Source organism: Chondrus crispus, genomic scaffold (assembly GCF_000350225.1).
Source record: "Chondrus crispus Stackhouse genomic scaffold, scaffold_3, whole genome shotgun sequence".
Taxonomy (NCBI): Eukaryota; Rhodophyta; class Florideophyceae; order Gigartinales; family Gigartinaceae; genus Chondrus; species Chondrus crispus.
Genome location: NW_005179158.1, coordinates 429,028 through 455,054, shown reverse-complemented (window position 1 = coordinate 455,054; position 26,027 = coordinate 429,028). Strand labels below are relative to the sequence as shown.

General features: G+C 54.5%; 11 protein-coding genes; 5 read left to right on the top strand and 6 right to left on the bottom strand.

Annotated features, from left to right (window-relative positions):
* Positions 1-1,318: 1,318 nt before the first annotated feature.
* On the bottom strand, positions 1,319-3,646 carry CHC_T00005540001 (hypothetical protein). The gene has a single exon (XM_005716643.1). It carries the CDS (start codon positions 3,644-3,646, stop codon positions 1,319-1,321), a length of 2,328 nt encoding a protein of 775 aa, XP_005716700.1.
* Positions 3,647-4,030: 384 nt separating this feature from the next.
* CHC_T00005539001 (hypothetical protein) lies at positions 4,031-4,852 on the bottom strand. XM_005716642.1 is given in 3 exon segments: positions 4,031-4,113; positions 4,114-4,524; positions 4,634-4,852. 2 exon segments carry the CDS (start codon positions 4,850-4,852, stop codon positions 4,114-4,116), a joined length of 630 nt encoding a protein of 209 aa, XP_005716699.1. The 3' UTR covers positions 4,031-4,113.
* A 1,236-nt stretch (positions 4,853-6,088) lies between these two features.
* Positions 6,089-8,608, bottom strand: CHC_T00005538001 (hypothetical protein). XM_005716641.1 is given in 2 exon segments: positions 6,089-6,139; positions 6,140-8,608. 1 exon segment carries the CDS (start codon positions 8,606-8,608, stop codon positions 6,140-6,142), a length of 2,469 nt encoding a protein of 822 aa, XP_005716698.1. The 3' UTR covers positions 6,089-6,139.
* A 658-nt stretch (positions 8,609-9,266) lies between these two features.
* Positions 9,267-12,467, top strand: CHC_T00005537001 (hypothetical protein). The gene is made up of 4 exons (XM_005716640.1): positions 9,267-9,455; positions 9,522-10,185; positions 10,282-11,363; positions 11,427-12,467. Exons 1-4 carry the CDS (start codon positions 9,267-9,269, stop codon positions 12,465-12,467), a joined length of 2,976 nt encoding a protein of 991 aa, XP_005716697.1.
* Positions 12,468-12,572: 105 nt separating this feature from the next.
* On the bottom strand, positions 12,573-12,714 carry CHC_T00005536001 (hypothetical protein). XM_005716639.1 is given in 2 exon segments: positions 12,573-12,657; positions 12,658-12,714. The coding sequence occupies 1 exon segment, from the start codon at positions 12,712-12,714 to the stop codon at positions 12,658-12,660; it is 57 nt and encodes an 18-aa protein (XP_005716696.1). The 3' UTR covers positions 12,573-12,657.
* An 834-nt stretch (positions 12,715-13,548) lies between these two features.
* On the top strand, positions 13,549-16,584 carry CHC_T00010215001 (probable ATP-dependent RNA helicase DDX46-like). Its single transcript, XM_005716638.1, has one exon. The coding sequence runs from the start codon at positions 13,549-13,551 to the stop codon at positions 16,582-16,584; it is 3,036 nt and encodes a 1,011-aa protein (XP_005716695.1).
* Positions 16,585-17,151: 567 nt separating this feature from the next.
* CHC_T00005533001 (hypothetical protein) lies at positions 17,152-18,540 on the top strand. The gene has a single exon (XM_005716637.1). The coding sequence runs from the start codon at positions 17,152-17,154 to the stop codon at positions 18,538-18,540; it is 1,389 nt and encodes a 462-aa protein (XP_005716694.1).
* Positions 18,541-18,641: 101 nt separating this feature from the next.
* CHC_T00005532001 (hypothetical protein) lies at positions 18,642-20,252 on the bottom strand. The gene is made up of 3 exons (XM_005716636.1): positions 20,232-20,252; positions 19,207-20,063; positions 18,642-18,789 (listed from the first exon to the last, which is right to left on the bottom strand). The coding sequence occupies exons 1-3, from the start codon at positions 20,250-20,252 to the stop codon at positions 18,642-18,644; spliced, it is 1,026 nt and encodes a 341-aa protein (XP_005716693.1).
* A 54-nt stretch (positions 20,253-20,306) lies between these two features.
* Positions 20,307-22,105, top strand: CHC_T00008378001 (Serine/threonine protein kinase). XM_005716635.1 is given in 2 exon segments: positions 20,307-21,848; positions 21,849-22,105. 1 exon segment carries the CDS (start codon positions 20,307-20,309, stop codon positions 21,846-21,848), a length of 1,542 nt encoding a protein of 513 aa, XP_005716692.1. The 3' UTR covers positions 21,849-22,105.
* A 33-nt stretch (positions 22,106-22,138) lies between these two features.
* Positions 22,139-23,365, bottom strand: CHC_T00005531001 (hypothetical protein). Its single transcript, XM_005716634.1, has one exon. It carries the CDS (start codon positions 23,363-23,365, stop codon positions 22,139-22,141), a length of 1,227 nt encoding a protein of 408 aa, XP_005716691.1.
* Positions 23,366-23,767: 402 nt separating this feature from the next.
* Positions 23,768-25,797, top strand: CHC_T00005530001 (hypothetical protein). XM_005716633.1 is given in 2 exon segments: positions 23,768-25,324; positions 25,325-25,797. The coding sequence occupies 1 exon segment, from the start codon at positions 23,768-23,770 to the stop codon at positions 25,322-25,324; it is 1,557 nt and encodes a 518-aa protein (XP_005716690.1). The 3' UTR covers positions 25,325-25,797.
* The last annotated feature ends 230 nt before the right edge of the window (positions 25,798-26,027 follow it).

The window sequence follows — 26,027 nt, the reverse complement described above, 5'->3', positions numbered from 1 at the left end:
CCCCCTCTCCGGGAAATGGGATTGGGGGGGCCCTGTCTGTAACACCCCCCCCCCCCCCCCCCCCCCCCCGCTCGTACACGCCAGTACCCTGGTACTGTATATACTGTACCCTTGGTACCGCCGCGCTTCACATACGCCCCCCTCCGCCCTTGACGCACGCCCGCCCGGTCCACCCTCGCCAGTCTCGCGCCCCGCCAGCGCCTTCGCCGCCGCCCCGGTGAACGCCGCCGTCACGGATCTTCGCATTTCCGCCGCTTTGCGGAATGAAACCACGCCGCATCACGCGCCGCATCAGCGTCTGCCGTTCGGTGTGTGTCGCGAAGATGCTGCGCTCCATTTGCTCCACACACCGACCGACACCCGCTTTTTCGACATATCTCGCTCCGAATCTCGCTCCAGACCACCCGCCTTCATGCCGGACGCAGCGAACCCTTTGTCAACTTGTTCTCTACAGTAACCTAACCATCACCGAGTTCCAACCTCCTCACTTCACTGCTCTGTGCTTGGGGGTGTACGACCTTGCGCGCCGCTGCAGTCTAATAGGCCCCACGAATCGCGCTAGCGCCCCATGGGAACAAATATCCCCTTCTCTCATTTCACTGTGTCTGCCCCTGTCTGCTAATCTGTATACACCCATGGCACTGCCCTTTCTGCCCTTTCAGACCAGTGGCTACTCTACTCCCGATCTTTCTTCACTCTTTTGCTCATTGCCATCAAAACAGAAGCTCCCTGTGCGTCGTCATTCCCAGTGTCAATGGCCTTGAGTCATCCGAGTCATCCTAGTCATCCTAGTCATCCTTTTGACAACCCTTGGCAGGAGCGGGTACGCTCTCTTTCACTAGTGTGGGACAGTGTATACGTGACCACCTTCTACGTCATCGCCCCATCTACATTACTGCGCCAACCATAGCACCTCCTCGTATAAAGAATAGAAACTATTCTCAAGTTCCCAGACCATCTCGCAAATGGGCTCTTGCGACTACCCCGCACTTAACCAAGATCAATGTTTGTAACTTCTTCTTCTTCTTCTTCTTCTTCAAGTTGACGTAGACAACAGAGTTGTGTCATGATCCTCTGAAAAACACTGTTTGGCTCTTGCAGAGTACAGCGATTATTTAACAAATAGAACAATAGAGTGGGGCTTGATCTTTTTGAAGCAAAAGTCATCGACTTGCATTCGCTGAACATTGGGGCGCCTATCTCACACCTGACTTTTACAGTATATTTTTTATAGATGCATGTACCCTTCGAAGGGTAGACGTGATCGTCAAAAAAAAGTATGTGGCTGTTCCCTTCATCCTCATTCCAAGTTAAAATGTTAAACACTCTCACACGCCTTGTGCATCCTCGCCCTAGCTTCGTCTATATCACTTGCCTCAACGCCATTCCCGTCCGGGAAGAGGTCCAGCATGGCAGGGACTACTTCAGGAATTTCCTCCAATCTCGTAAAGTCCACACTCATAAGGTCAAATGCAAATGCAGCCCTGTCCTGGTCCAATCGCGCCACTGTTGCATCATCCAGTTTAGGAATTCTTGGATACCTCTGAGAAAAATGCGTCAGGATCGTTCGCCACGCTCCCATATCATTCACACAAACATCTAAAGCCTCGCTCGTTGTACAGTGCAACTTGTCCCTTGCTTCGTCCTGCATATCGTCGCTTAGAGTTGCTTCGTGAATGGCGAGAGTCGCCCCTTTCCCAATTTCCCCCAAGGCTGGACATGGGCGCGTATCACCAGAATAAACAACCTTCCACCCACTCACGCAATCCCTCAACATAATACCATACGACAGTGGGCAATGGATCACACTGACGCAACCTACTTCTAGTCCAAAAGCGTCGGGGAAGAACTTTGCTTCGGGCGCTTGTGGATCCGTCAGCGCCTTGGCGTCGAAAAACTTGAAGCTACGTTTCAAAGGTGCCAGAGTGTCGCGAAGCGGTACTCTCGCTGCCGCCTGGAAGGCCTCCAGCCAGGATGCCAAATAATGCGGTCCAACGACGACAAGCTGAGGCCCCCGCCCGTAAACCGACTGCTCTCGAAGAGCGATTGCTCGTTCATGTAAAAGGGTCAAAAGGCCGAGGTGGTGGTCCGCATGCATGTGTGAGATGAAAACAACTTTTAGACCACACAACACCCGTCTTGCCCTTTCCTGCCCAAACATTCTCACCATTTGACCCCATGTTCCTTCTCCACAGTCCATCATTACGCTCCCTCGCTCGAACATGTCAATCATCAATGAAGAAACGTTCCTGTGCTTCCCAGGGATAGCTGCTCCAGTCCCGAAAAAGCGCACGGCCGCTGTGCCTGGTGATAGCGACGAGATCGACGGCGGCGTTTGCCTTCCTTTCCCCACTGGCTCCTCTGCATGCTTTTTGAGGGCAGCTTCCCGCCAGGGATGTTTCGGCTGCCCCGCTATCCTCTCTATGAATCGCGGTCGCACTGCTCCCATGTCCGGACCTGCATTGGCACTTGGTGACAAAACAAACTTCATCTTACAATCTCCTTCCAGCCAAGTTCCAGTTCGGTTGAGGCAAAACGAAGGGAAGCCCTCATCCGTTCTGAAGCCTTCCGGTTGCGCTGGTTTGCACATAGACAATGGCATGGCAGATTCTGGATTGCTTCGCGAAGAGCGCGCTTCGCTTACCGAGACCAGAGAACTCGCATCGAGCGCATCTGATGGGAGGGGGAACAGATCTTTATCAACGGTGAAATGCAACAATGCCGCATCTGTAGCGTGGGTACTAAAAACCGTCCGTGGCGAGCTGACTGACGGGTGAAGAGGAATGTGGCTGACATCTGCACCGAACGAGTCGCACCATTCTCTATACGCGGTATTTTCTAGCACATGCTTTGGGGCGAGGTGGGCGACCACGCAGCGCCTCATCAGGTTGGACGAGGCATCCGCCGAGAGGATGCCCAGCTCCACCGGGTTGAGAGCCTTTGACTTGGTGATGGCTTGGATGTGATTGACAGTTGGGCAGGGGATGACCAAGAACATGGGACCTGGCGTGCTCTTTGACATCACTTGCTCCGGGGTGACCGTCACACCATTGTCCGTAGTGACCGGCACGCCCCTTTGCAATTGCCCGAATAAGCGTCCTTTCTTCACACCGAGTTCCATCGCGCGGGCAGGATTGAACTTCCCACGAAGGTCGTGCAGGCGGCAAACATATGCCAGGGCATCGAAATGTGCCCCGAAGGCCGTGTCAATTTCGATATCCCTGCGACTGCGCACAGGGATGGCAGTGATATTGACGTTCTCATCCTCCAAGACCAAGACGGGGAGGGGTTCGACTGAAGCTTCCAAGTCGACTTCATGCAAGGTGGATTGCAACGAGGGGCGGTAGTAGAAGGAGCGGGCGGCCTTGAAGATGGAGGCAAGTCCTTTCGGCGCAGTGATGGAAACGGACTCCTTCCCAGCGTCTGCTAGGGTGAGGTTGAGGCCGAGCAGGCCGCCGATGGAGGGGGCGGCAAGGGAGGTGAGGAAAATGCTGCGCAGACGACCGAGCTTGATGCCGTACTCTGTGCAGAGACGCTGAGTGCCGTCGCCGCATTCGAAGAGATAGCGGCCCTCGTCGAAAAAGAGGTGCAGACTAGAGGACGCGTCCGGCGTGCCCGGGCCGATGACCTCGACGTAGGAGTGCATGGTGGACACGAAGCGGCGGGACGGGGTGCGGTGAAAGGGGGCTCGCGGATGAAATTGGCTGGGGAGAGTGCGGGTGAATAGGTATGGGCGAAGGTTGATGAGGGCGGCGGCTATCCGCATCACCGGGTGAGTGGGATACTCGGTGGGTGGTGATGGCGGGTGGCCTGGACGTTGCCAGGCTTTGAATGATCGGGGGCGGGGAGGAGCGTGAGATTCGTAAAAATGAGGTAGGGATCAAAATGTGGTTTGTTGAGGGCGGCGGCGCTGAATTAAACAAAAAACGCAAATCCGTCGAAAACAGCATTTTCTGAGCTGCAGTCATTAGAGGAATCGAGCTAAGCTCCAAAGCGAAGTGGTTGCACAACTTTTAAGGCTTGGAAGGGGCGACATATGTATGTACAATAAGAGCGACGAAAGACATCGCATTCCCGACGGCGTCCCCTTGAAACTAAAACGTCAACTCCCATCTAAGCCTTCCGGGGCTGCGAAGCATGCTGCTTCTTGTACGGAGCAAGCAGCGCGACAATATCACGATGCAGCTCTCTCAGATGATCGATGAGGATCTTGACCTTCTTATTCTTCGCCGCGACCTGTTCCACCAGCTGCGCCCTCTTTTCGACGAGCGCCTGCTTCTCCTCCTCCGACACCTGGCTTTCCATCTGCTTCGCCTCCTCCATCCTCTTCGCGTTGAGCTCGGCGGCCGCGCTGACGGCCTTCCGCAGCCCGTCGAAGCTGGGCATGGCCACGCCCAGCGCCGCCAGCTTGCGCGGCGTCACGCTCTCCGAGCGCTTCAGCAGCGCCTCTGCGCGCTCCTTCTTCTGCGCCTCGGACAGCCCCTGCACTGACGCGAGCCTCTCCAGCGGCGGCCCACCGTTGGCCTACGTTTTGGTTTTGGTCGTCGTTGTTCACGCGCGCGGGAAGAGTCAGTTAGTGCGTTGCGGCGCGCGATATGCGACGGACGGTGGATGGCGCGGACGTGGGACGCACCTCGACGGCGAGGAAGACCCGCATGAGGGCGGTGATGACGGCGCCGAGCTCCTGGCGGGCGAAGTGTACGGCGCGCGCCAGGTCGTCCGGCGCGGTGTCGACCTGCATGGCGGCGGACGGCTGCGGTGGCGGTTGCGGGGTCGGGGCGGCGGGCGGGGCGGCGGGCGGGGCGGGCGGGGCGGGCGGGGCGGGCGGGGCGGAGCTGGCGCTGGGCTCCATTTCCGTTCCCGCAAGGAGAAAATGCGAATGGCGGGTGAAGGAGCAAGGTGCCGTTCCCGCAGTTCCATCTCCCGCAGTTCCATCGCTTACCGCTCGGACGGTTTTGCTTTTCGGAAGCCTTGCTGGTTGTGGAACGAGTGAACATGTGTACAACGGTAAATCTTTCAGTGCTTACAGTACTCGGATTACAGACAGCCTGTCACGATCTAGTTCGAAATCACACGTGCACACGTGCACACGAATACACGTGCACACGAATCTAAATTCAGCTCATGCCCAATGCCACCACGTCATCTGTCCGCTACTCCGCCCTTACCTCGCCCATTTCAAACCGCACATACATGTATGCGCGCCATCCCTGTCAAGCTTCTCCCCTATCCCGCTCTTCCATCCCGCTCCCCCGTCCCGCTCTTCCATCCCGCTCCCCCGTCCCGCTCCCCCATCCCCCGCCACTATGCAAGCGAAGCGCGTCATAGCTAAAGCGCGCCACTCACGCCCGCCCTCCAAGCGCCCGCACGCCCCCCGCCCGGACCTGTTGTCCTCGCTGCCGCCGGACGTGTCCGCGCTGATAATCGACCGTCTCCGCCCGGACGACCTGCGCCACGTGCCTCTGGTGAGCCCGACGTGGGCGTCGTTCTTCTCGCCTTGCTCGCCTCTCGAGCCTTGTCTGCGCGCGCTGGTGGCGCGCCGCTTCGGGCTGCGCGCGCGCCCGGACCGCCGCTCGTGGGGCGAGCTGTATCTGGCGCTGCGCCGCGAGCGCTGTCACCTGTGCCCAGCGCCCGACGTCGCCCCGTTCATGTACGCCGGCTCCTCCAGTCTCGCGCTCCTGCTGCAGCCGCACGTCAAGGCCGCCAGCCTCGCCCTGTTTCCCGTGTGCAAACGCTGCTTCAGGGCCATGCTGTGCAGGCCGGTCGTGGCCTTCGTCCCCGTCGTGGAGGAGGCCGCGCTTCGCTCCCTGTCGCCGGAGGTAAAGGGGGGAGAGTTGGTCCTGGAGACCGGCTTTCTGTACTCGGATATCCCCCCATTTACGGAGAGGGCGGCCACAGACCTGGATAAGAGGGTGCACTACGCCACTGGGCATCACCTGCTCGCCGTCAGCAGGGACTTTCGCCGCAGGTTTTCGCTGGGGCTAGCAGAGGACCCGCACACCATCATGCCGCAATGACTCTCCCTTTTTCGTCTTGTTATGCCCGTGTTCGTGTGTGCCGCCCTTCCACACGCACACTACCCTTGGTACAGTACTATATGTATGTTTATACTTTGCTTGCTACAATATATACTTTTAACTTATCGGTGTACATTCTGCGACGCCGCCTGCGCAGACATCGCCCACTCTCGCAACCGGGCAGACTCCTGGCCTTCCGTTCCCGCTGCGTCGAGGTCAAACTCCTTCTCAAGTTTGCGCCCTACACTTTCTTCGCTCACCTTCGCTTTGCTTGTTGCCACACCCTCACCCTTCGTCGCATCGTGGCTTTCTCGCCCGCGGAATCGCTCCCATTCATCTGGCATTTCTTCCGAAAAATTCTCCGTGTCGCCTGACTCTGTGTGAACAACAATCTCGCCTTCAGCCGCCACAAACCCGCTGTCCTGCGCCGCCGCCATCCCATGGTTGGACAAGAATGGCGGTGTACTGCTTCGCGACTGTGTCGCACTCCCATCCCGCGACCGATGCTCCCCGCTATACCCCGAATCATCTCTGGACAAGTCGAACGGGTTCCCTTCCCCCTCCAGAAGACTTGCCCCAGTATTGAGCAAAGCCTCGTGCTCCTCGTCGCCCTCCTCGGCAATCTTGCTTGGCTTCATCCACGACTCTCCCGAGCCTACGTTACTGATAAACGATTGGTTATTGTAAGGTGCTGGACCTCTGCCGATGAGCGCCCCGCTGGACCGCATCCCCACCTTCTCGGACAAGATGTACTCGTCCACAAAATCTCCGCCTTCAGGAAACGATTTCCGTCTCGTCGTTTTCCGGTCTAGCTTTTCCGCTGAGAAGTGGCCGGTCAACTTCGCATTAACGGCATTCGACACGTCCGGTCTCTCCGCGCTTGCGCGAAATCCTCCTGTCCTTGTATAAACGACCGATACTGTGGAATTCGTAGGGCTATTCGCATTTAGACCTAACAGCTGATCGCTTTTCTGTGAAAGCGGAGAAGTTGTGTTGGAGGGGGCCAAACTAGAGTCTGGAGGCGTCATTGCCATGTTAACAGCCTCTTCGCTGGTCTCATCTTCATTTAAAAGATGAACCCCGACTTCTTCACCTTCTTCGACCTGCACATTGCTTGACGGGGTGAAAGTCTCTGCTAGCGGGTCCTGTGGAATGGCACCCCGTTGTCTATATTTGGCGAGGATACTATCGGCGCGCTCCTCCGTGCCGCAGGTGGGGTTGGCGCCTGCGAGAGGGCTCTCATCGACGGCATCCACCTGGTCCTCGTCTTCCGCAAGTCGACTGTTGCCTTCAGAGGGCTCGTTCGCGTACCTGTCTTCTTCCGCTTGTTCCAGGCCACCAAGCACGTTCTCCACAGCTTGCAACCTAGCATCATCATAGAACGAACCTTCATATTGCTCGTCTAGAGCTTTTGAGATGGCCACGTCAAGACTTCCTTCGCACTCGTTTAGCACAGCAGCAAGATATGCCTCTCCTCGCTCAGGCAAAAACTCTCGTAAACGGCCAATCTCCTCGGAGAACTTATCTATGTCCTGCTCTTCCTCTGCGTCAACAATTGCATTTGCCTCTTCCAGAAGTTCTTCCTTTGTTTTCCTCGGACGCTTTGCAACTGGTGGGGCCTTTTTGGCATTCTCTTCCTTCGCCTGCGCATCCCTCGCCCTTCTCTGGGCCTCCTCCATCTCGCGCCGCCGCCGCGTTGACAAAGGCAGCTCTTTAGGTTTCGCCGGGACCGGCACTGGCAGATCGACGACTGGCGACTTCGCATGGCGCCGCAAGTGAACGACAAGGTGAACATTAACCTCATCCGGGACGGCGATGTACGGAAATTCGCCGCCACTCTTGAGAAACGCACGTCGGGCATCGGGCAGGTAGCCCGTCGTCTGCTGGGTAAGTTCGACGGCCGGGGCGGAGCGATCCAGAGTGTCGATGATGGTGATGGCTGTCTGCGGGATGTGCAGGCGGCTGACTACGGAGGAATGGGCCATGGCGAGGGCGAGGCGGGACGCAAGCTCATCGCGGGATCGCTTCATGGTGTGGCCGATGGCCAGCTCGGCGGCGTTGGCCAATTCGATAGACACGCGGCCCTTGGGCATAATGGTGCGATACGAGGAGCGGACGAGGAAGTCTGGGAGCCAGCGGAGCATGGCTGCCGAGTACGGAAGGCCGAATTTGAGAGCTTCCGTGTCAAGAAATGAGTGGGTGAGCATGAGAGAGGCGACGCGCTCCGGTTTGCGGACGGTGTAGTGCATGGCCAGGAAGCCGCCGAGGCCCGCGCCGTAAAAGTGGAGCCTCCTGTGCGGGATGGTGTCCACAAAGTTGTGGAAGGCGTCGCAAAACTCGGAGACGGTCCAGTAGGCGGGAATCTGTACCGAGATTACGCGGTAGCCGCGCGGGGCGATGGAGATTATCTGCTGAAAGAAGCACTCGGCAGAGCCTAGGACTGAGTGTAGGCACACGATAGGCTCCGGGTAGCTCCGTGGGCCCCAGTCGTAGTAGCTCCAATCGACAGGGTGGTTGACGCCGATGCTCACCTGCTTGCGCGGGCACCAGGCGCGGAAGTTGGCGTACGACTGTGATGACTCCAGCTCCATGGCGGAGCCGGGTGGGGGGCTGGGAGGCGTGAGGAGCGGCGGAGCGGTCACGGCAGGTGAGTGATAGTAAGCGTGCTGCAGATCATGAAGGATACGGGGTGGGTGGGCGGAAGCCGGGAGGAGGAAGGGGAAGCTGAAGGGGAAGCTGAAGGGGAAGCTGAAGGGGAAGCTGAAGGGCAAGCCGAAGGGGAAGCCGAGGGGAAGCTGAAGGGGAAGAAAGAGGGAAGGGCAGGGGGGGGGGGGGGGGGCTGGCGTTAGGACCAATTATCACGTTGACCTTGGTCGGGGTGAGGTTGCTGGCAAGCACCCTCGGCATTGGCGTCAATGACTCGACAGAAGACATCTTCCAATCGCATTCCCTTGAACAGCTCGAGTCCGGCTACTGTAATTATATTGGCCCTTGTAATTACGTTAGTTTCAGCTGAAGCAATTTCAAAGCGCAACAGATTTTATTGTAAAACTTTCGAAAAAACTATTCTGTGCACCAGTCCACCTTTCACCACCACACTTTCCAACTACTTATCGTTCACCTTAATTGCATGCCTCGTATCCTCCCATCGAGTACGACTCAAATTTTCCCTCCAAAAGCAGACCCGATGCATCCAAGGCCGCCCCCTCCCCAAATCCTAATCCCCAAACCACCCGCCATCCCCCGACGATGGTCTTCCTCACGATCAACAAAACCCAAGTCGACTTCCCGTACCCGCCCTACCCCGTCCAGCTGCGCTACATGCACCGCGTAATCGACGCCCTCCGAAACGGCGACAACGCGCTCCTCGAGTCGCCCACGGGCACGGGCAAGACCCTATGTCTGCTGTGCGCGACGCTGGCCTGGCGCCGCACCTACGTCGCGGCGCTGCAAGCCCACGCGCACACGCGCCCCGAGACCCCCGCCCCGGCCCCGCTCCTCCAGAACGCGGGCCTCGCCCCGCCCGCCGGCCCCGCCTCCTCCCTCGCCGCCCTCATCCGCCCCGACCTGGCGCCGCAGCTCTCGACCCCCCGCATCATCTTCTGCTCGCGCACGCACTCGCAGCTTGCGCAGGCTGTCGCGGAGCTCAAGAAGACCGTGTACAAGCCCGGCATGTCCCTGCTCGCGAGCCGCGACCAGCTCTGCGTGCACGACATCGCCTCAACTTTCTCGGGCTCACGTCTCAACGCCAAGTGCCGCCGCATCACCGCCCCGGCGAAACGACAGTGCAGGTTCCACCTCCCTGTCGCTAGTAACCGACCGCATGAGAACCGCGCCCCGGAGCTCATCGACAAGCTGCACAGTCAACCGCCCATGGACATCGAGGACGTCCGCGCGTTTGGCATTTCCGAAGGCGCGTGCCCGTGGTTCTTGTCCCGCGCAGCGGCGAAAACCGACTCGTGCGAGATACTGTTTTTGCCGTACAATTACCTGCTTGACCGTTCCGCCCGTCAGTCGCTCGGCATTGATTGGGTTAATGATATCCTCATCATCGATGAAGCGCACAACCTTGAGGCTGTATGTGCGGATGCTATGAGCTTTGACTTGCCAGAATCGGTGCGTGTGGCATGTCTCAGCGAGCTTTCTCAGCTTATCGAGTACTCGATTCGTCCCGGCGGTATTTCGATCCCGGCACTCGAGGAGATGGCGACCACCGAGAAGGGGCTGGATAAGGTTATAGGCTCGGAGAATTGCGAGTTCCAAGAGATTCGGTTGATGCGCTCGATTTTGAATGATGTCGAGGCCTTTATCAACGGCGTCCAGTTTGATCGGGGGGAAGGGTCCGATATCTCCTTCCGCGTTTTCCCTGCTTCAGAGTTGAGGAAGCAGTTCGAAAGCTCAGGCGCCTTGACCGCGGAAACGTATGAGATGTTTCTCGAATTGCTAGACAGAGCGATGGGCATCCAGGCCGAGGTATCAAAACCCGAATCCAGTTCCGGCCGGGGACTTTTGGCCTCCCAAGCACCTATTCTGTCAGCTGGTAGCAATACCATCAAGATCGTGCAAACCGCAATTCGCGTTTTGTTTGAGAGCGCCGCGTCCGGTTACGAGCGTAGCTGCCGCACTGTAGTACAGCAAAACCGTTCCAAACCTGGCAGAACGGTTTCATATTGGTGTTTTAAACCGGCGGTCACGATGCGAAACCTTCAGAGTTTAAAGATGCGTAGCATGCTGTTGACTAGTGGAACACTGTCGCCAATGGAATCCTTCGCCTCGGAGTTGGGTGTACACTTCCCAATTCGGCTGGAGAATCCCCATGTTGTGACCAAACCACAGATATGGGCGGGGGTGATAAAAACGGGGCCTGATCATGAAGGACAAAAAGGAGGCAGGTTGACTTCTGCGTTTTACGCGCGTGGGGATGCGGCTCATGTTGAGCTGGGTCGCACCATGATAAAAATAGCGTCGCTCGTTCCTGATGGACTACTGGCGTTCTTTCCGTCATACGGCTCTTTGCATTCATGTATTGAAGCTTGGAAGCGTCTCGGCCCTGGCTTGGACGGCGCCAGACCCTCCGTATGGGAGCACCTTCTCCGCCACAAGCAAATTGTTGCAGAGGAACGAGACGCAGCGAAGTGTTCCGCGGCGATTCTCGCGCACAGAACAAATGTTGACGCACGCGTCGGATCCATTCTTCTGGCTGTCTGTCGAGGAAAAGTCTCAGAGGGTATTGATTTCAGTGATGAGTACGGGCGTGCAGTTGTGATTACCGGGCTTCCCTTTCCGGCCGCCATGGATCCCAAAGTTATACTAAAAAGGGAGATATCTGACGAGGAGGCTAAGGCTGTTCGAGAAAAGAATGGAAACCGCAGGTCCAATGAGTCCAAAACCATATTCACAGGGTCAGAGTGGTACACTGGACAAGCTTTGAGGGCTGTCAATCAGGCCGTTGGAAGAGCGATAAGGCACAAATACGACTATGGTGCGATTATTTTGTGCGATGAGCGATACCAGTCAAAGAATGTACAGAAGCAGGTGTCCAAGTGGATTCGTCCGAGCTTAACAATCTGCCCAAGCTTTGGAGACGCAGAGCAGTCGTTGGGGTCTTTTTTTTCGAACGCCGTCAAATCCTCGTTCGCGAAAGATGGGGAGGCAAGAAGACTAGAAGCAAGAAGAAAAAAGAAGGAATCTGGTGCAGACAAGCGACCAGAAGAAAACACAGACGCTGTTGTAGTGGCGCAGGAGGCTATCAGTAGGATTCTGCCACCGCCAAAGTCGGAGGAGCAGTTTCTAAAACAGATTTTTTCGCTGTCAGATGAACTGGCAACACGGAACGGAAAACGGAAGGAGAAGATAGAAGTGCACCCTCGTGCAAAAGATACCCCAAAATTTAGGATCTTAGACTTTAGTGGAGACAGAGCACGTGGGGGCCTGAAGGATAGTGGATTTGGAGGAAATGACAAGAGGCCCAGGCCCAATAAGCGAGCAACGCAAGAATCAAGTAGAAGCTCGGAGTTTCTCGCTGCTCGAGCAAAACGAATTGAAGATGAAGAAGGTCGAGGGAAGCCTTCGCCGCTTATTCGCAGGGAAAAACGGCTTCGAACAGCAGCATCTGGACAAAGCACTGAGGGCATGGGAAGAAGGAAGAGACGGGAAGTTGCTTTCTCGGTACAAATCAAGCAAGTGTTCGAAGGTCAGGAAGGCATTCGCCAGTTTTTGGCTCTCTTCCGCGAAATTTTGAGAATTCAGACAGAAATCAAAGAAGGGACTGGGCCCCTTCAATCCGATGAGCAACTGCAGGCATGCCTCAAAGAAGCGAAGGCGTCTACTGAAAAGATTATTGCGCTAATAAGGGAAAAGGCAAATGGCGAAGATATCGAGACATTTTTGCGAAATCTTAGGGTGAAGTTCCCTGTAGAATTTCGACACTGGTACGATGCTGCTCTGTAGGATGAATCGAAGAGGAAAAGTTCCCGCGTTCCTTTTCTAATGAAAAGGATTGCTAATTTTTATCCAAACGAATTGTTGAGTTGACAGCTTAACTGATAACACAACTTTATTTTATGAAGCAACATGCTTCCGCCTGTTTCAGACGGTTGACGCAACAGCAGGCCGCCAACGTAGAGATGGCTAGCGACAACTACAGTCGGATGTAATATTTATTTACACTTGATACAATACACATAAAGCAGCGCATCCAGCAACCTCAAAAACGATTAAAGCCCCTCGCCAAGGTTAGGAGTGAAAAAACATGGGCAGCTCAACAAAGATCTAGCTTACGGGAGCCGATACCGCCTGGTCCGCGTCTCCGTTCGGCACGGCCTTCTTATCGTCCGCATTTTCGCCATCCTGGGCATCCTGAGGATCTGCCTTCCCGTCTCCCTCCTTCGCTACGGCGACTTCATCCTTCTTCTTGAAGTACTCATCCATCTCCGCATCAAGTTCCTGCGCCTTCTTGGCGTGGAGCTTCGCGCGCTCCTCAACCTTAAACTCCTCCTCGCGGCCCTCGCGCTGCGCCTTGAGCAGCTCCATCTCGTAGTCGAGCTGCTCGACCTCGGTGCGCATGCCGCTGCGACGGCGGCCGCCGCCGGGGCGCCGGCCTCCTCCGCGGCGGTTGCGTCGTGCGGCGCCCGCGCGCTGCTTCGTTATCGCCATTTGGATGGCGGTGAAGTTGGGAAGATGAAGCTCGACTTGTTATTGAGCTAGAGTCGGTCAAGAGGGAGTTGAGTGAGGGGGGGAGGTCGGCACGGCCGGCGTCCACCACAACAGCTAATAACTGTGCCCAAGAGCCGTTCGTTTGCCGAGCTGTTTGAGAGGCCAAAAATACCTCAATTAGCGGGAACGCTTTTCATTGGCTGCCTTTATAACACGTGTATTCAGATCTCGACCCCGCGCCGTGCATCCCGATTGCCGAATCGCATCCTCTTCTTGGACTTTTGGTCTTCCCCTTCGACCGCAACGTCTTACTCCAATTAACGCTTTCGTCGTCTCCCCCCTCCACGCATCCCTCTTCCTCCGTTCACATGAAGATATGAACACACAAAGCACTAACACAAGGCCACGTCGAAAACGTCGTTCTCGCTTTTCGGCCGCCTCCAAACCCGCAACTCATGCATCTCAGCACGCTTCCCCAGACAAGGTCAACGACCCTCCCACTTCGTCACCGTCCATTCCGAATCAAACCCCTCCTCTCTCCTCCCCTCAACCTCCTCCAACACCCGCAGTAGCACTTTCTTCCCCAAAACCCTCCTCTGATCCCCCTTCTCAACCACTTTCCCTCTCCAACCCGGCCAAGCGCCGCCGCACTAAGCCTCGCCTATCGGCCCCCAAGGCCTTCGACACCACCTTTGACAGCGATGCATCCGCTGACTCAGCCTCGGCTTTCGTACCTCTATCTAGCCGTCTGTTCCGCCCTTCCGAAACCCCTGAGGAACATCCTCCTCTCCGCCCAACGACCTCCCTCGCACCTGCTGACAACGGCCCAGACCCACTCGACGATTTCTTCCAGTCCATGGAAACAGCAACCTCTCACCACCCGAAAACATCCAAAACTCACGCCCGAGGTGTAGATTCCGATCACAGCGATTCGGACGCCTACTCCAGCGACGCAGCCGCTGTAACACGAAAGAATGCCCTTTCAGCCTCCCGCCCGCAGAAGCGCGCTGTCTATGAAAAGGTCAACCATGCCAAAATTGACTACCCACCCTTTCAAAAGGACCTCTACATCGAGGTCCCCGAGCTCACAAAGCTTTCCCACGCCGACGTGGCTAAGCTCCGCCGCCAGCTCGGTAACATCCGCATCCGAGGAAAGCGCTGCCCGAAGCCAATCACTGACTTTTCGCAAAGCGGCCTCTCATCCGCCGTGCTCGACGTCTTGCGGCGCGCAGGGTATGAACATCCCACCCCCATTCAAGCCCAGGGTATACCGTGTCTCATGTCCGGCAGGGACGTCATTGGCGTTGCCAGAACTGGTTCGGGCAAGACCCTGGCTTTCCTCTTGCCTGTCCTACGACATATCGCGCTGCAACCGCGCGCGGGCCCGGGCGAAGGGCCCGCTGCCGTTGTTATTGCGCCAACCAGGGAGCTCGCTATCCAGATTTATGGAGAGGCGAAGAAGTTTTCAAAGGCCGTGCAAATGAAGAGTGTTTGCGCGTACGGAGGGAGCGGCGTGAAGGATCAGATTGCGGAGCTAAAGCGTGGCGCAGATATCGTGATATGCACACCAGGGCGAATGATCGACTTGCTGGCCATGAACTCAGGGCGGATATCAAACTTGCGCCGCGTTACTTTCGTTGTCCTGGATGAGGCAGACCGCATGTTCGATATGGGCTTCGAACCGCAGCTTACGCGCATTGTGGAAAACATCCGACCGGACAGACAAACTGTGATGTTTTCAGCCACGTTTCCGGCGCAGGTGGAAAAGCTGGCGCGGAAGATTCTGCAGCAGCCTCTAGAGATTATGGTGGGGGGGAATTCTGTTGCTGCGTCGACGATTGATCAGTATGTAGAAGTTCGAAGTGAAAACTCTAAATTCCTACGCCTGCTTGAACTCTTGGGGAAATGGTACGAGGTCGGCTCCACCCTTATATTTGTCGATCGACAAGACAACGCGGATCGCATTTTTCGAGAACTAGTGAAGGCAAGATATAAATGCCTCTCCCTGCATGGGGGCATGGACCAGGCCGATCGTGATTCTGCAATTGTAGATTTCAAGAACGGCGTAATCAAAGTGCTTGTCGCTACAAGTGTCGCAGCGCGGGGGCTTGATGTCAAGAACTTGACCCTTGTCGTTAACTACGATGTGCCAAGCCATTACGAGGACTACGTACATCGCGTTGGGCGAACAGGTCGTGCTGGGAGATCTGGAACTGCATATACGTTTATTACGCAAGAGCAAGAGTCATTTGCCCCAGACCTTGTGAAAGCACTGGAACTAAGTGCAAGGGCTGTTGCAGAACAGGAAGCTCCTATCGGAGATAAGGAAGCTGCACGAAGTGCATCGGATGAAGCTGCGGCCGCTGCGGTTCCCGAAAAATTGCGAAAGTTAGCGGACGCGTTTGACATAAAGCACAAAGCTGGCATAGTCAGACATAAAGCCAGCTCTGGGTATGGTGGAAAGGGCTTTTCGTTTGACAACAACGAAGAGTATGACGCAGCGAAGACTGCAATCAGAAAGATGCAAGCCAAGCAATATGGAATAGAGGATGAAGTCGCAGACGAGGATGCTGGGGAGGACAACCGGCGCGCAGCAGACGCACCAAGTGAGGAGGATGCGGATGAGAATGACGGAATTATTGAAATTACTGTAGTACCGAAGGCGACCGGTCGGGAGCATGCACTCATGGCAACTGGAGACATAAAACAGAAGTCACTGCAAGTTGCCAGGGAGCTCAGTCCGGCACAGGTTGCGATCATGTTGTCAGAGGCAGTAAAGAGGGCTGAGAAGGAGGCAGTCAGACTGAAACTTGACGAGAAGGCACGATGTGCTCGAGTTGCGACGGCGAAAGCCACGGTGCTATCTATCGCTGCTATGCAGAACAAGAAGGTCAATTCGCTAAGTGGTGCATCCGCTTCTATTCCTGTTGTACCGTCTACTTCCCCGACTCATATGTTGATCGACAAACCTCAGGCTGGAGCAGTATCAGCTGCAGCAGCGGTCGCAGCGGCAATTAGCGCTAAAATTGGAGGAGAAAGTGCTACCAGCCATGGCACTTTGCCTTCCAGTACAGCCGGGGCCGAGCAATCCAACGGAGAAGAGACTGGAACGCGGTTTGCAGGAGAACTAGAGATAAACGACTACCCTCAACATGCGCGATGGGAGGTCACAAGAAAGGGATCCTTGAACGATGTAGAGGAGTTCACGGGGTGCGTCGTGACTACTCGAGGCAACTTTTATGCAGTAGGTCGTAATCCGCCCGCCGGAGAAAGAAAACTGCATTTCCTTATCGAAGGTCCAAGCCGAAGTGCCGTGAGAGTTGCTCGACGGGATATCAAACAGAAACTGGAAGAAGCTGCAGCTATATCAAGACCATCTGAGAACCAGTATTCAAAGTATTCTGTAGTCTAATATTCGCCAGATTCTGGCGTGTAGGCCAGGAAGAAACTTTTTTGAGTCACAAGAGCTTCCGAGTAACAACGCCGAGTAAAAGGAGCCACTATATTATTGTTGGTGCAAAAATGTTTTATAGGAACGCAACATTTGTATCCATCATTGCGTGGGGAGATAGCGAGGCTGTTCCTGAAAGGATGAGCATCCATTCGCAATAACAGAAAGACCCTGTTGATCCCCTCTACCATCGTACGTTTTTCAGCCTAAAGCCGTGCTTTCTATTGTTCACTCATGCACGTGAGAGAGCAGTGCTGTGCCGGCGCTGCACAAGCCAGAACGAATAAAGAGTGACGGTCGAAGGTATGCGCAGGACGTCTGCAGGACATCTGCGCTATCTACTTCGAACAGTTGGTAGTTGGCTACCAGTTGGATAGTTGCAGTTGCAGTTGGATTTGCAACTTTGGACACAAAGTTGGAGTTGGATAGTTGGGAGTTGGATACCCGAGTTGGGAGAGTTGATTTTTTTCGGAATAAAATTAATTTTGATCCCAAGATTTACGTCATCTTTTCAATTAGTTTCATCTGATGCCCTTACAAGAATTACTTGTACTCGCAGTCCACATTCTCTGCTCTGTACAACTTTTGCAGTGCGTCAAACTCCGCGATATCACCAGATCCCATCTTTCCTCTCATCTCGTGACTCAATTATACCCAAGAAGTCCATCTGTTCTGTCTTGGAGAATTTCCAGTACGTTCCCGTGCACCATCATGAGCGACCCTTTGTCGTTGTACAACCAGCACATCGAGTCCGCAATTCGTCGCGAAGATGGTACTCAACTTCGAGAACTTCTAAGGATAAGGTCTCTAGAAGCTGCACATGCTACGGAAATTTACATAGTTGAAGGAGGTTCAGTCCCTTCACCGATGCCAGATGCATGGGAAGTCATTCCAGATATCGTCCAGAAACGCTTTGCAGCAGGCGGTGCTCTCACTGCAAACGACTGGGTTTCTTGCAGTGAGCATCTCTCCGAATGTCTCACTGCTTTCATCAATGTTGTGCAGTCAGAGAGCGCATGGGTGCTTCCTGCTCTACACGCACTGTGCACTGACCTACGAGTCGTTGCCGGAGAGGCGGACAAACAGTTGTTCAAAGAGAGAATGAAAAAGCGCATGCTGGAGAAGTCTGAACGAATCCTGAAGCGAGCGTTTATGACGACCAACAATGACCGACGCACGATGGAAGAAGGATCAAAGCGAGCTGGTACTTTGGCTATCATCAATCAGCTGCTCAAAGTGTATTTCAGCCTAAACAATCTAAGGCTATGCGCTAATCTCACTCGAACAGTCAACGCCCCAAATTTCCCACCATTTGAAAACTACTCAATTTCAGACCGCGTGACGTACAAGTTCTTCTCTGGAAGGCTACACCTTTACGATGATCGAGTGCGCGAGGCGACCGTCGATCTCACGTATGCGTTTTCTCACATGCATCAAGACCAGTTTGAGAACCTGCGGCATGTGCTGTTGTACCTTATACCAGCCCAGATTTTGACAGGACTTCTTCCGTCAGAGAAAATGCTGCGGAAATACAATATGCATTGGTACATGAAGATATCAGAAGCCATAAGAACAGGCAACTTGCGTCTGTTCGATGACGCTGTTGAACAGTATGAAGAATTCTTCATCACAAGAGCTTTGTGGCTTGCTGTGGAAAAAATGCGACCTTTAGTTTACCGTTCGCTTATCCGAAGAGTGGGCAACTCTATATCGGATGCGACCGAAATCCAGAACAAAATACCACTCGACAAGATCCGAATCGCTCTGCTCATGTGTCAGAAGGAAATGGATTTGGACGAAATTGAATGTGTTGTTGCGAATTTGATCTATTGCAACTATATCAAAGGTTACATCTCGCACAAGGTAGGCTACTTGGTCCTGTCGAAAAAAGACCCGTTCCCCCAGCTTCAGGTGTGAGCAGATTCCGGAAATGACGCTCTGCAGCGATAGCCGGCGTCAAGTCCGCTTTACTTGCGTCATACAAGCGGGACAAAAATGCTGAGATGAGTATCTCTGCATTACTGAGCGACCGAGGAGCTCATGAGCTTTTCTTTAAGTGTAACGCTTTGCTCCATGATGAACGATATCATCACTTTTAACAGCGCAGCGAAGAGCCATCGCCGGCAAAATCCGACGCCATACGAAGAAGATGGTTCCACGTTTCCGCTCTGGAGATAGAATCAACCTCCAGACGGGGGGTTTCTTAGATTCATTCATCCTGATAAGCCCAGATGTCACTGATCTGCCATCATGGCGATGGGCATGTACACTGGGAAGACAGACTACACGTGCAGAGGAAGGAGAGTAGCGAAAGGTTTTAATCATGTACAAACGAGCGGACGGAGAATCGTCGCCTCTTCGGTGGTGGCTGGCTGGACTGCTGCGATCAGCTGGAGCGCGCTCTTCTCAGATGGGCTGAAAGAAACCATATCAAAATGGAATTCGAAGTACCCGAAGAGGTCCTAATGTGATTCGTCATTGAAAGAAGCCCCGCTGGTAGGCGTCAGGACGAAAAAAAGGTATGAATCAATGAACGGTGTTGGAGCTGTGAAACAGCCTGTAGGCGCCAACCGGGCCGATCACCGCGGAAGAGGCGACGAAAACGAAGGTTGTCGGAATTCTCGTCTTGTAGATCTCAACAGCTTCTTTCTCATCTTGCTCCGTGGGGTGACGTGCGGACTCATTGGTAAAAACACCTTGGTCCTTCCCCCAGCAATATGCACTGGACTCGCCTCCGGGCGTCCTTCTGATCGTAATGGAGAGTTAGCTGCAGCGAATCTCTTCCGTGGCCTGTTTTTGTCGAGATCCGCGAAAGTGAGGGTCCAATCGTCGGCAATGGTTTGACTGACATCGTCATCAATATCGACGTTGTTCGAAATAATGCGAAGAACTTCCCGTACGGAAGCTGCGCGTTTGCGCGTGCTGTTGGCAGCTTTCTCCAGCTCGTGCACGCGATTCACGACAGCATGATGGCTGCCGGCTGCATCAGCAGCAAGTTTTTGGTGAGGCGGCGTGGCAACAACTACGGGGGTTACGTCGGGTGAAGCGGGAGCACATGTAGCTTTTACCCTGCGGGATACGGATGTTTGAAGAGAGGAGAGACCGTTTTCACGAGCAGCTTGAACGCGAGCAGAGAGGGCGGCGACCTGATTTTCGAGAGCTGAGACGCGAGATGCAAGGGATTCGTCAACGGGGGCAAGAGGGAGATGGTATGGGTGGATGATGCGAACGCGGCGGGAGAGCGTTTGCCGGACAATGAGGGAGACAGACGAGGAGATAGATGGAGTAGCAACAAGACGCAAGAGTTGTTCGAGAGATGTGGTAGACGAGAGCGTGATGTGAGCGGGGGAAGACATGACAGCGATAGGACGAGAAGGTGAACGGGGTCGTGGTTGTGCCGAAGATGACATGGTGATGTGCCGAAAGAAGCGCGACCCCCCCTGCGAGACGAAGAAGGTAAGTAAGAGAGATATGCTCAATAGTTAAAATTCTTACAAGTGTGTGCGTTTCTCAACGGTTCAAAATTTTGAACGACTCATTGCTGGCGGGAAATATATGCGAGATCCCAGATCCAATCTGGACTAACGGATCCATTTTAGTGTAATGACAGAGCTATTGTTGAAGCACATTTGATTGGCTGATGCAAACAATTGCTTACAGTGGTCTACGGAAGGACGAAAGGCATGTCTCACACAACACCCTCTCCATTGTTTCTACTCGAGCAACCTGCGCCGCAAAGATGGCTTGTGCATTGCCTATGCCCTGCCAACGAGATAGCACCTTCAGATACCTCAACATCTCAAACATTCCACTCCTTCCCAGCATGTTCACGTAAACTCACATCCCCCCGTCTGCGCACCTTCTTCCTCGCCATGCAACCCCCCCCATGGTCACCCTGGCCGGGTTCCGTGAAAGCCCCAGATATCCTCAACGACCAAGGGTCAGACTCTGACTCCTCCGACGATTCTCTCTTTGCAGCTGCCTCCAACTCCGCTCAACCGTCCGACCCCATTTTCCCATCTTCGTATCTCCAACCCCAAAACGCTAGAAGTCAATCACTGTCCGTCGGTCCCTCCTCCTCGGGTGCCGTCTCCTCTTTCCATCCAGGCACCTCATCGTTTCTTTCTTCCTCATCCTCTTCGTCCGGCGATGAACTCTTCGGCGTATCCTCTCATACAGTCTCCATCTCCCGTCCTTCCCGTCCGCGCACCATCCAGGGAACCCGCTCCTCCTTCATCCTTGGACATAAACTTGGCGAAGGTGCGTATGCTGTCGTCCGAGAGGGCATCGACGAGCAATCCCTTCGCATAGTCGCAGTCAAGGTCCTCGACTTACGCCGCCTGCGAAAGCTTCGCGGCGGTATCGAGGCTATTGACCGTGAGGTCGCTGTGCAGCAGCGATTGAAAAAACATCCCAATCTCGTAGAGCTTATTGATGTCGTAAGGATGCCGGCCAAGTCCCGCATGTATATTATTCTAGAGATGGCCAACGGTGGCACAGTCCAACAGCTCGCAGATTCTGTACCCGATCATTGCCTTCCAGAGAGCCAGGTAGCTAACTTCACCGCTCAAACCCTTAAGGGCCTTCAGTATATGCATGGAAAGGGTGTCGTGCATAGGGATATAAAGCCTTCGAATTTGATGCTCACTGCGCAAGGAGACCTCATGATATCGGACTTTGGGGTGGCCGAGTTTCTCAACGAGTATAACGACGATGACAACGTTACTCGAACCTCTGGCTCCCCGGCGTTTCAAGCCCCCGAGATTGCCATCGGCGCACCTGGTTATTCAGGTATGAAGGTTGACGTGTGGGCCCTAGGTGTCACCGCCTATTTCCTGCTCACGGGTACCATTCCTTTCGAAGCCGACAACTTGCTGGTTCTATTTGAACTCATCGGCAAAGGCGAATACAAGGAGCCAGAAGGTCTCAGCGAAGCATGCATGGACTGCATCAGCCGCATGATGACAGTCGATTGGGGGAAGCGCGCTTCCGTCGATGAACTGCTCAAGCATCCTTGGATCACCAAAGGAACTGCCGAGCTTTCCTCCCAACAGCGTGAAGAACGCGGTTGGGTGGGCATCTCGAAGAAGGATCTGGGCATTCTTCAAATCGTCACAGATATGTACAAAGAGGACGAAGCGATCCCACTGCCAGATGCCACTTCTCCGGCGTCTAGTGCAGCCCCCGCTACGTCAGCGGCACAGTCGACGTGTACTGTTCAATAGAGCCGTCAACCGCTTATTCTTTTCCAACTTCACACTAGTTTTACCTCTCGTGGACTTCGTTGTTGTATCGGGCAGGACCGAGACGTGCCTTTGTTTGAGATAAGACCGTCTCATAATTTGTCGTGAATGGGACGGGGCGCGTTCTGAACCAAGCTGGCCGCATGATAGGCACGAATGTCCTGGAAACATGGCTGTTCTTACGCCTCTGTCCAGTCTAGTAGTTTACAATGATAGGAAACTTAAATCCAACATTTTTTTACAAGCACTGAGCTGGTAAGCGAACGCGCCCATCACTCAATGATGATCTTCACGACGCGTCTTGCAATGATGGCGACCATGAGAAGTACTATTGCGTAAGCAACATACAGTAGTTCTCTTTCTTGTGTCTCAGGACGCTGTGTGATACCGGGATCCTCAGCAATGTTGGGAACGGTGGCTGGGGGCCCTTTGGATACACGCTGTCGCACTGTGCCGTTCGGCACCGGATTCGACGCGGTGGATTGTGGAGTTATCTCGTCGATTTGGTCGGGCTCTGGTTCGGTTGCAAGTTCGGGGCGATATGTTTCAGTAGCCAGCGTGGGGGATGACCCGACTGCGGACGAGGGCGCAATGGATTGCTGAGCCTCTGCCATAATGCCGTTCGGAATGGACTCGGTGGTGTGATCGATAGAAGCCGAACTCTCTGGTTGTGGCGCCTCTTCTGGTGGCTTCGCCTTTGTCGGTGACTTCGAAGATTCAATGGTTTCGCCCACTGCGCTCGTTATCGCCCCCTGTGACGCATCCTGCACAGTACTGTCGACACTGGGGCGATCGACCCTCGAAGCTAAAGCGTCCGAGGTGGGTGGGCAGGGTTCTCTTGGCGGCAGCTGTTCGACCGGGAGTGCGCCGCATCTCTCACATCTAAAGCCGTGGCTCTTTCGCGCCAGGCCTCGTCTATCCTCATCTGGATAATCCAGTGCGCCCACGCCCTCCGCCTTGCTCGGCATGAAGCCAACGAGGGCGGTAAGAATGGTGCGAATCCCCCACGAAGGCTGCCACGTCTCCTGGTGATGAGCGGTGACGGACAGACAGATTCGCTTACCGACTTCGAAGCGTCCGTTGGGCGTGAGCAAAATAATCTCAGGCGGTTTCAGCGGATACTCCGCCGGGAGAAGAATGCGGCCGTGGTAGACGCCGTGGGCAAAGGCGGTGTCCGGCGGGCCGCGGACGGTGAAATGCCACTCGAAAAGGTCTGATTCAAGCGGTTGGGCGTGGAAAAAGGAGGAGGGGGAATTGTTGAGGGTGGAAAACTCCTTGACTTCTGCCATTATCCGGCGCACGGCATCGTTCGCCATGGCGCAGAGCCGCGGGTGGTGGGGGAGGAGGAAAAAAGGAAATGTGGTAGAGAGTTTGTCGAGGACGTGAATCAGTTGACGGGAAGGTGTGTGACGCAATGTCGAGGCAGAGATTTTGGAATGATTGAGAACTTGAAAATCCTTCAAAGAAACGCGTTCCCGGGAAGGTCCCGAATTATGCATTTGTGTGACAGGTGAGGGAGACGTGTGAGGCAACAATTCCAGCTTGGAACGTAAATTAATTTGTTCTCTTCGATAGTAATTTTGCATTTTCAATTCATCACCACAATTTCCCTCCGCCCATCAGTAGTGGACATGTGTCATCGTATTACGGACGCCATCCATGCTTACAGCCATTCTTTTCTGAGGTGCTCTTGCGTCCTCTTTCATCGACCTCGATTGTGGAAAACGCATAAACTCCTCTACCCTCCTCGTCAGCATTAGCCCTTTTTCCACTCCCTCTCTGCCTCACTTCTCCCTAATCTCTTCTTCTTCCACACTTATCTATTGACAAACGTCTAAATACTGCTTTCTCCACTCACCAGAGACGGCAATCCCCCCGGCTGTGCTCACTTCAAAACTACTATGACTCAAACCTCCATCACTTCAAACGCTTTCATCGCTCCGGTCTTTCCGCGGTTCTCCCCTCTCTCCACCTCAAAGCGCCGCCCCCGCGGACCCTCCCCCTTCCCGACTACCCGTCATACCCTTGTTCCACGCAAACCCTGCCTCTGCCGCATGTGCGACACACAGCTACCCAACCCGCGTCCTGCCCGCCTTCTGTACCAGAAAAGCCTCACCAACCCCGAGTCAATCGTCCTCCGCGACCACCAACACGACCACGATGTCCTCCTCGCCTCCAAGGGCATCCGCACTGTCAAGGAGATGACGGCCGCCATACAGCACCTCCGCCAGCAGCGCCTCTCCTTACTCCTCGCAGACCTTGTCGCCCGCATCAGATGCGAAAAGCCCCTCTCCGTCGGAACCGCCCCGCTCTACGACCTCCTGCGCCACACTGACAACCTTTCCGAAGCCGTGCTCACCGATGACGCCCACGAAAACCATGACCTTCGCGCCGAAATTCGCTCCATGCTCTGGGAACTCCGCACCGTCCTCGACCCACTCAATCCCTCGGAGGCCCTACGCACCAGTCTCGAAGTCGCTCGCTCTAGCTTTCTAGACATCCCTGGTCGTGTCAATGCCAACTCGGAAGGGCCCTCCGCCCCGAGAGATGAGGCTCTCGTTCGCAGCGAGATGTACGCCTTGATGGTGACAAACGTCCTGCTGGAGGAACTCCGTTCCTTACGTGTACTTGAACGCCAGCTCAACGACGTCGTTGTCCGCCTCTACCCGAATCGCGTAGAGCCTCAGCTTTCCGTCGCTTCTGATGCCTCTGCTTTGTTGGGCATAGACGATTATCGAGTTCGCGGGAAGATGAGACTGGCTGATGCTGTTTTAGATCTCCGCAAAGCCTTGCGCCGAGAAGTTGGTCGTCCGCTTCTGCCCGAAATCAACGACGCCATCAACGTTTTGCACAATGCCCTCATCAAGTCTCTCCATACGGATCTGTCAGTGCGACAACCCGCTGGGGAGGCCATGCTTCTACGCCCGAGAATGGATGACATTCCAAATTTTGCTGTCGTAAGCCAGAGCATATTAAGGGGGGGTCAGCCGAGCTCACGTGGGTTAAAATGGCTAGCAAACTACGGTGTGAAGTTGGTTGTCGACCTTCGGGGTTCAGATCGCGAGAATCAGTGGGAAATGCCAAAGTGCCGACTGCTGACCGAGCCAAGTACCAAAAGTAACGGATGCGCCCATCAGAATGTTGATGGCGGCTCAGCGATGCGCTTCTGTAACATTGCAGTCGAGGATTTCAACACCCCAACGATGGAGCAAGTGTACGAGTTTATCGAGCTAACCAAATTTGTCGATAGGCAAAACGGAGTCTTGTTTGTTCATTGCAAAGCGGGCATCGGTCGAACCGGGACTCTCATCGCCTGCTGGCGGATTTTTCAAGGCGAGCCTATCGATATCGCGCTTGCGAAAGAACGTCTCTACTGTGAAGGTGGTGGAGGATTGCGGCAGGAGAATTTCGTCCGTGATTTTGCAGTCCTCCATGCAAGCAGGAATAGTACGCCTTGAGCACTCGGTGAACTCGCAGGTTTTTTGCGACCTACACCTGCTTGTTTTTGGATTGTTTGAGGTTCAGGACCGTCAGAGATTGGGCGCCCTTTTCCTATGAAAATCGCGGCAGCAACACATATTACCTCTGCAATTCTCTTCATTTCAGTTACGTCAAACCCTCGATCCAAGTTGCGGGGAATCATAGAGTTGCACCATAGAGGGTTCCTTTGCCAGATGCACGTTCACACACATGCAAAGAAATAATTTTTGCATTCATGACGAAGTGCAGCCATACTTGCAAAGCGTTCCTGGTATATCTCCGTGGAAGTCTGACAAATCTCCGGGATTAATCGATAGCACTCTACGAAAAAGCGACGCTCGGGACCGCTGGTCACTGAGAGGTGCGTGGTTGTTGTGACCTCTCGATGCATTCCTAACCTTTGAAGTCTGTCGTCCTTTTCACACCAAGTAAATTGGATGGCCATAGGAAATGACATTGTAGTTGTCTCAAAGCCAGGATTGGGTATGTATGCATCATGTGTCACACCCCCTAGTGTTCCCTTTCGATCATGAAGAAGTTATCCGTAGTTGATTCGTCCTCGGTGCTCAACGATCGCACCTAAGATTCTTGCAAAAGTCGAACTTATATGGCGCGGATTTTTCCTAGTTTTTTTTTTCAAATCCCGGCTCCTACCTGCTGTCCACAGTCACGCCATCCGAT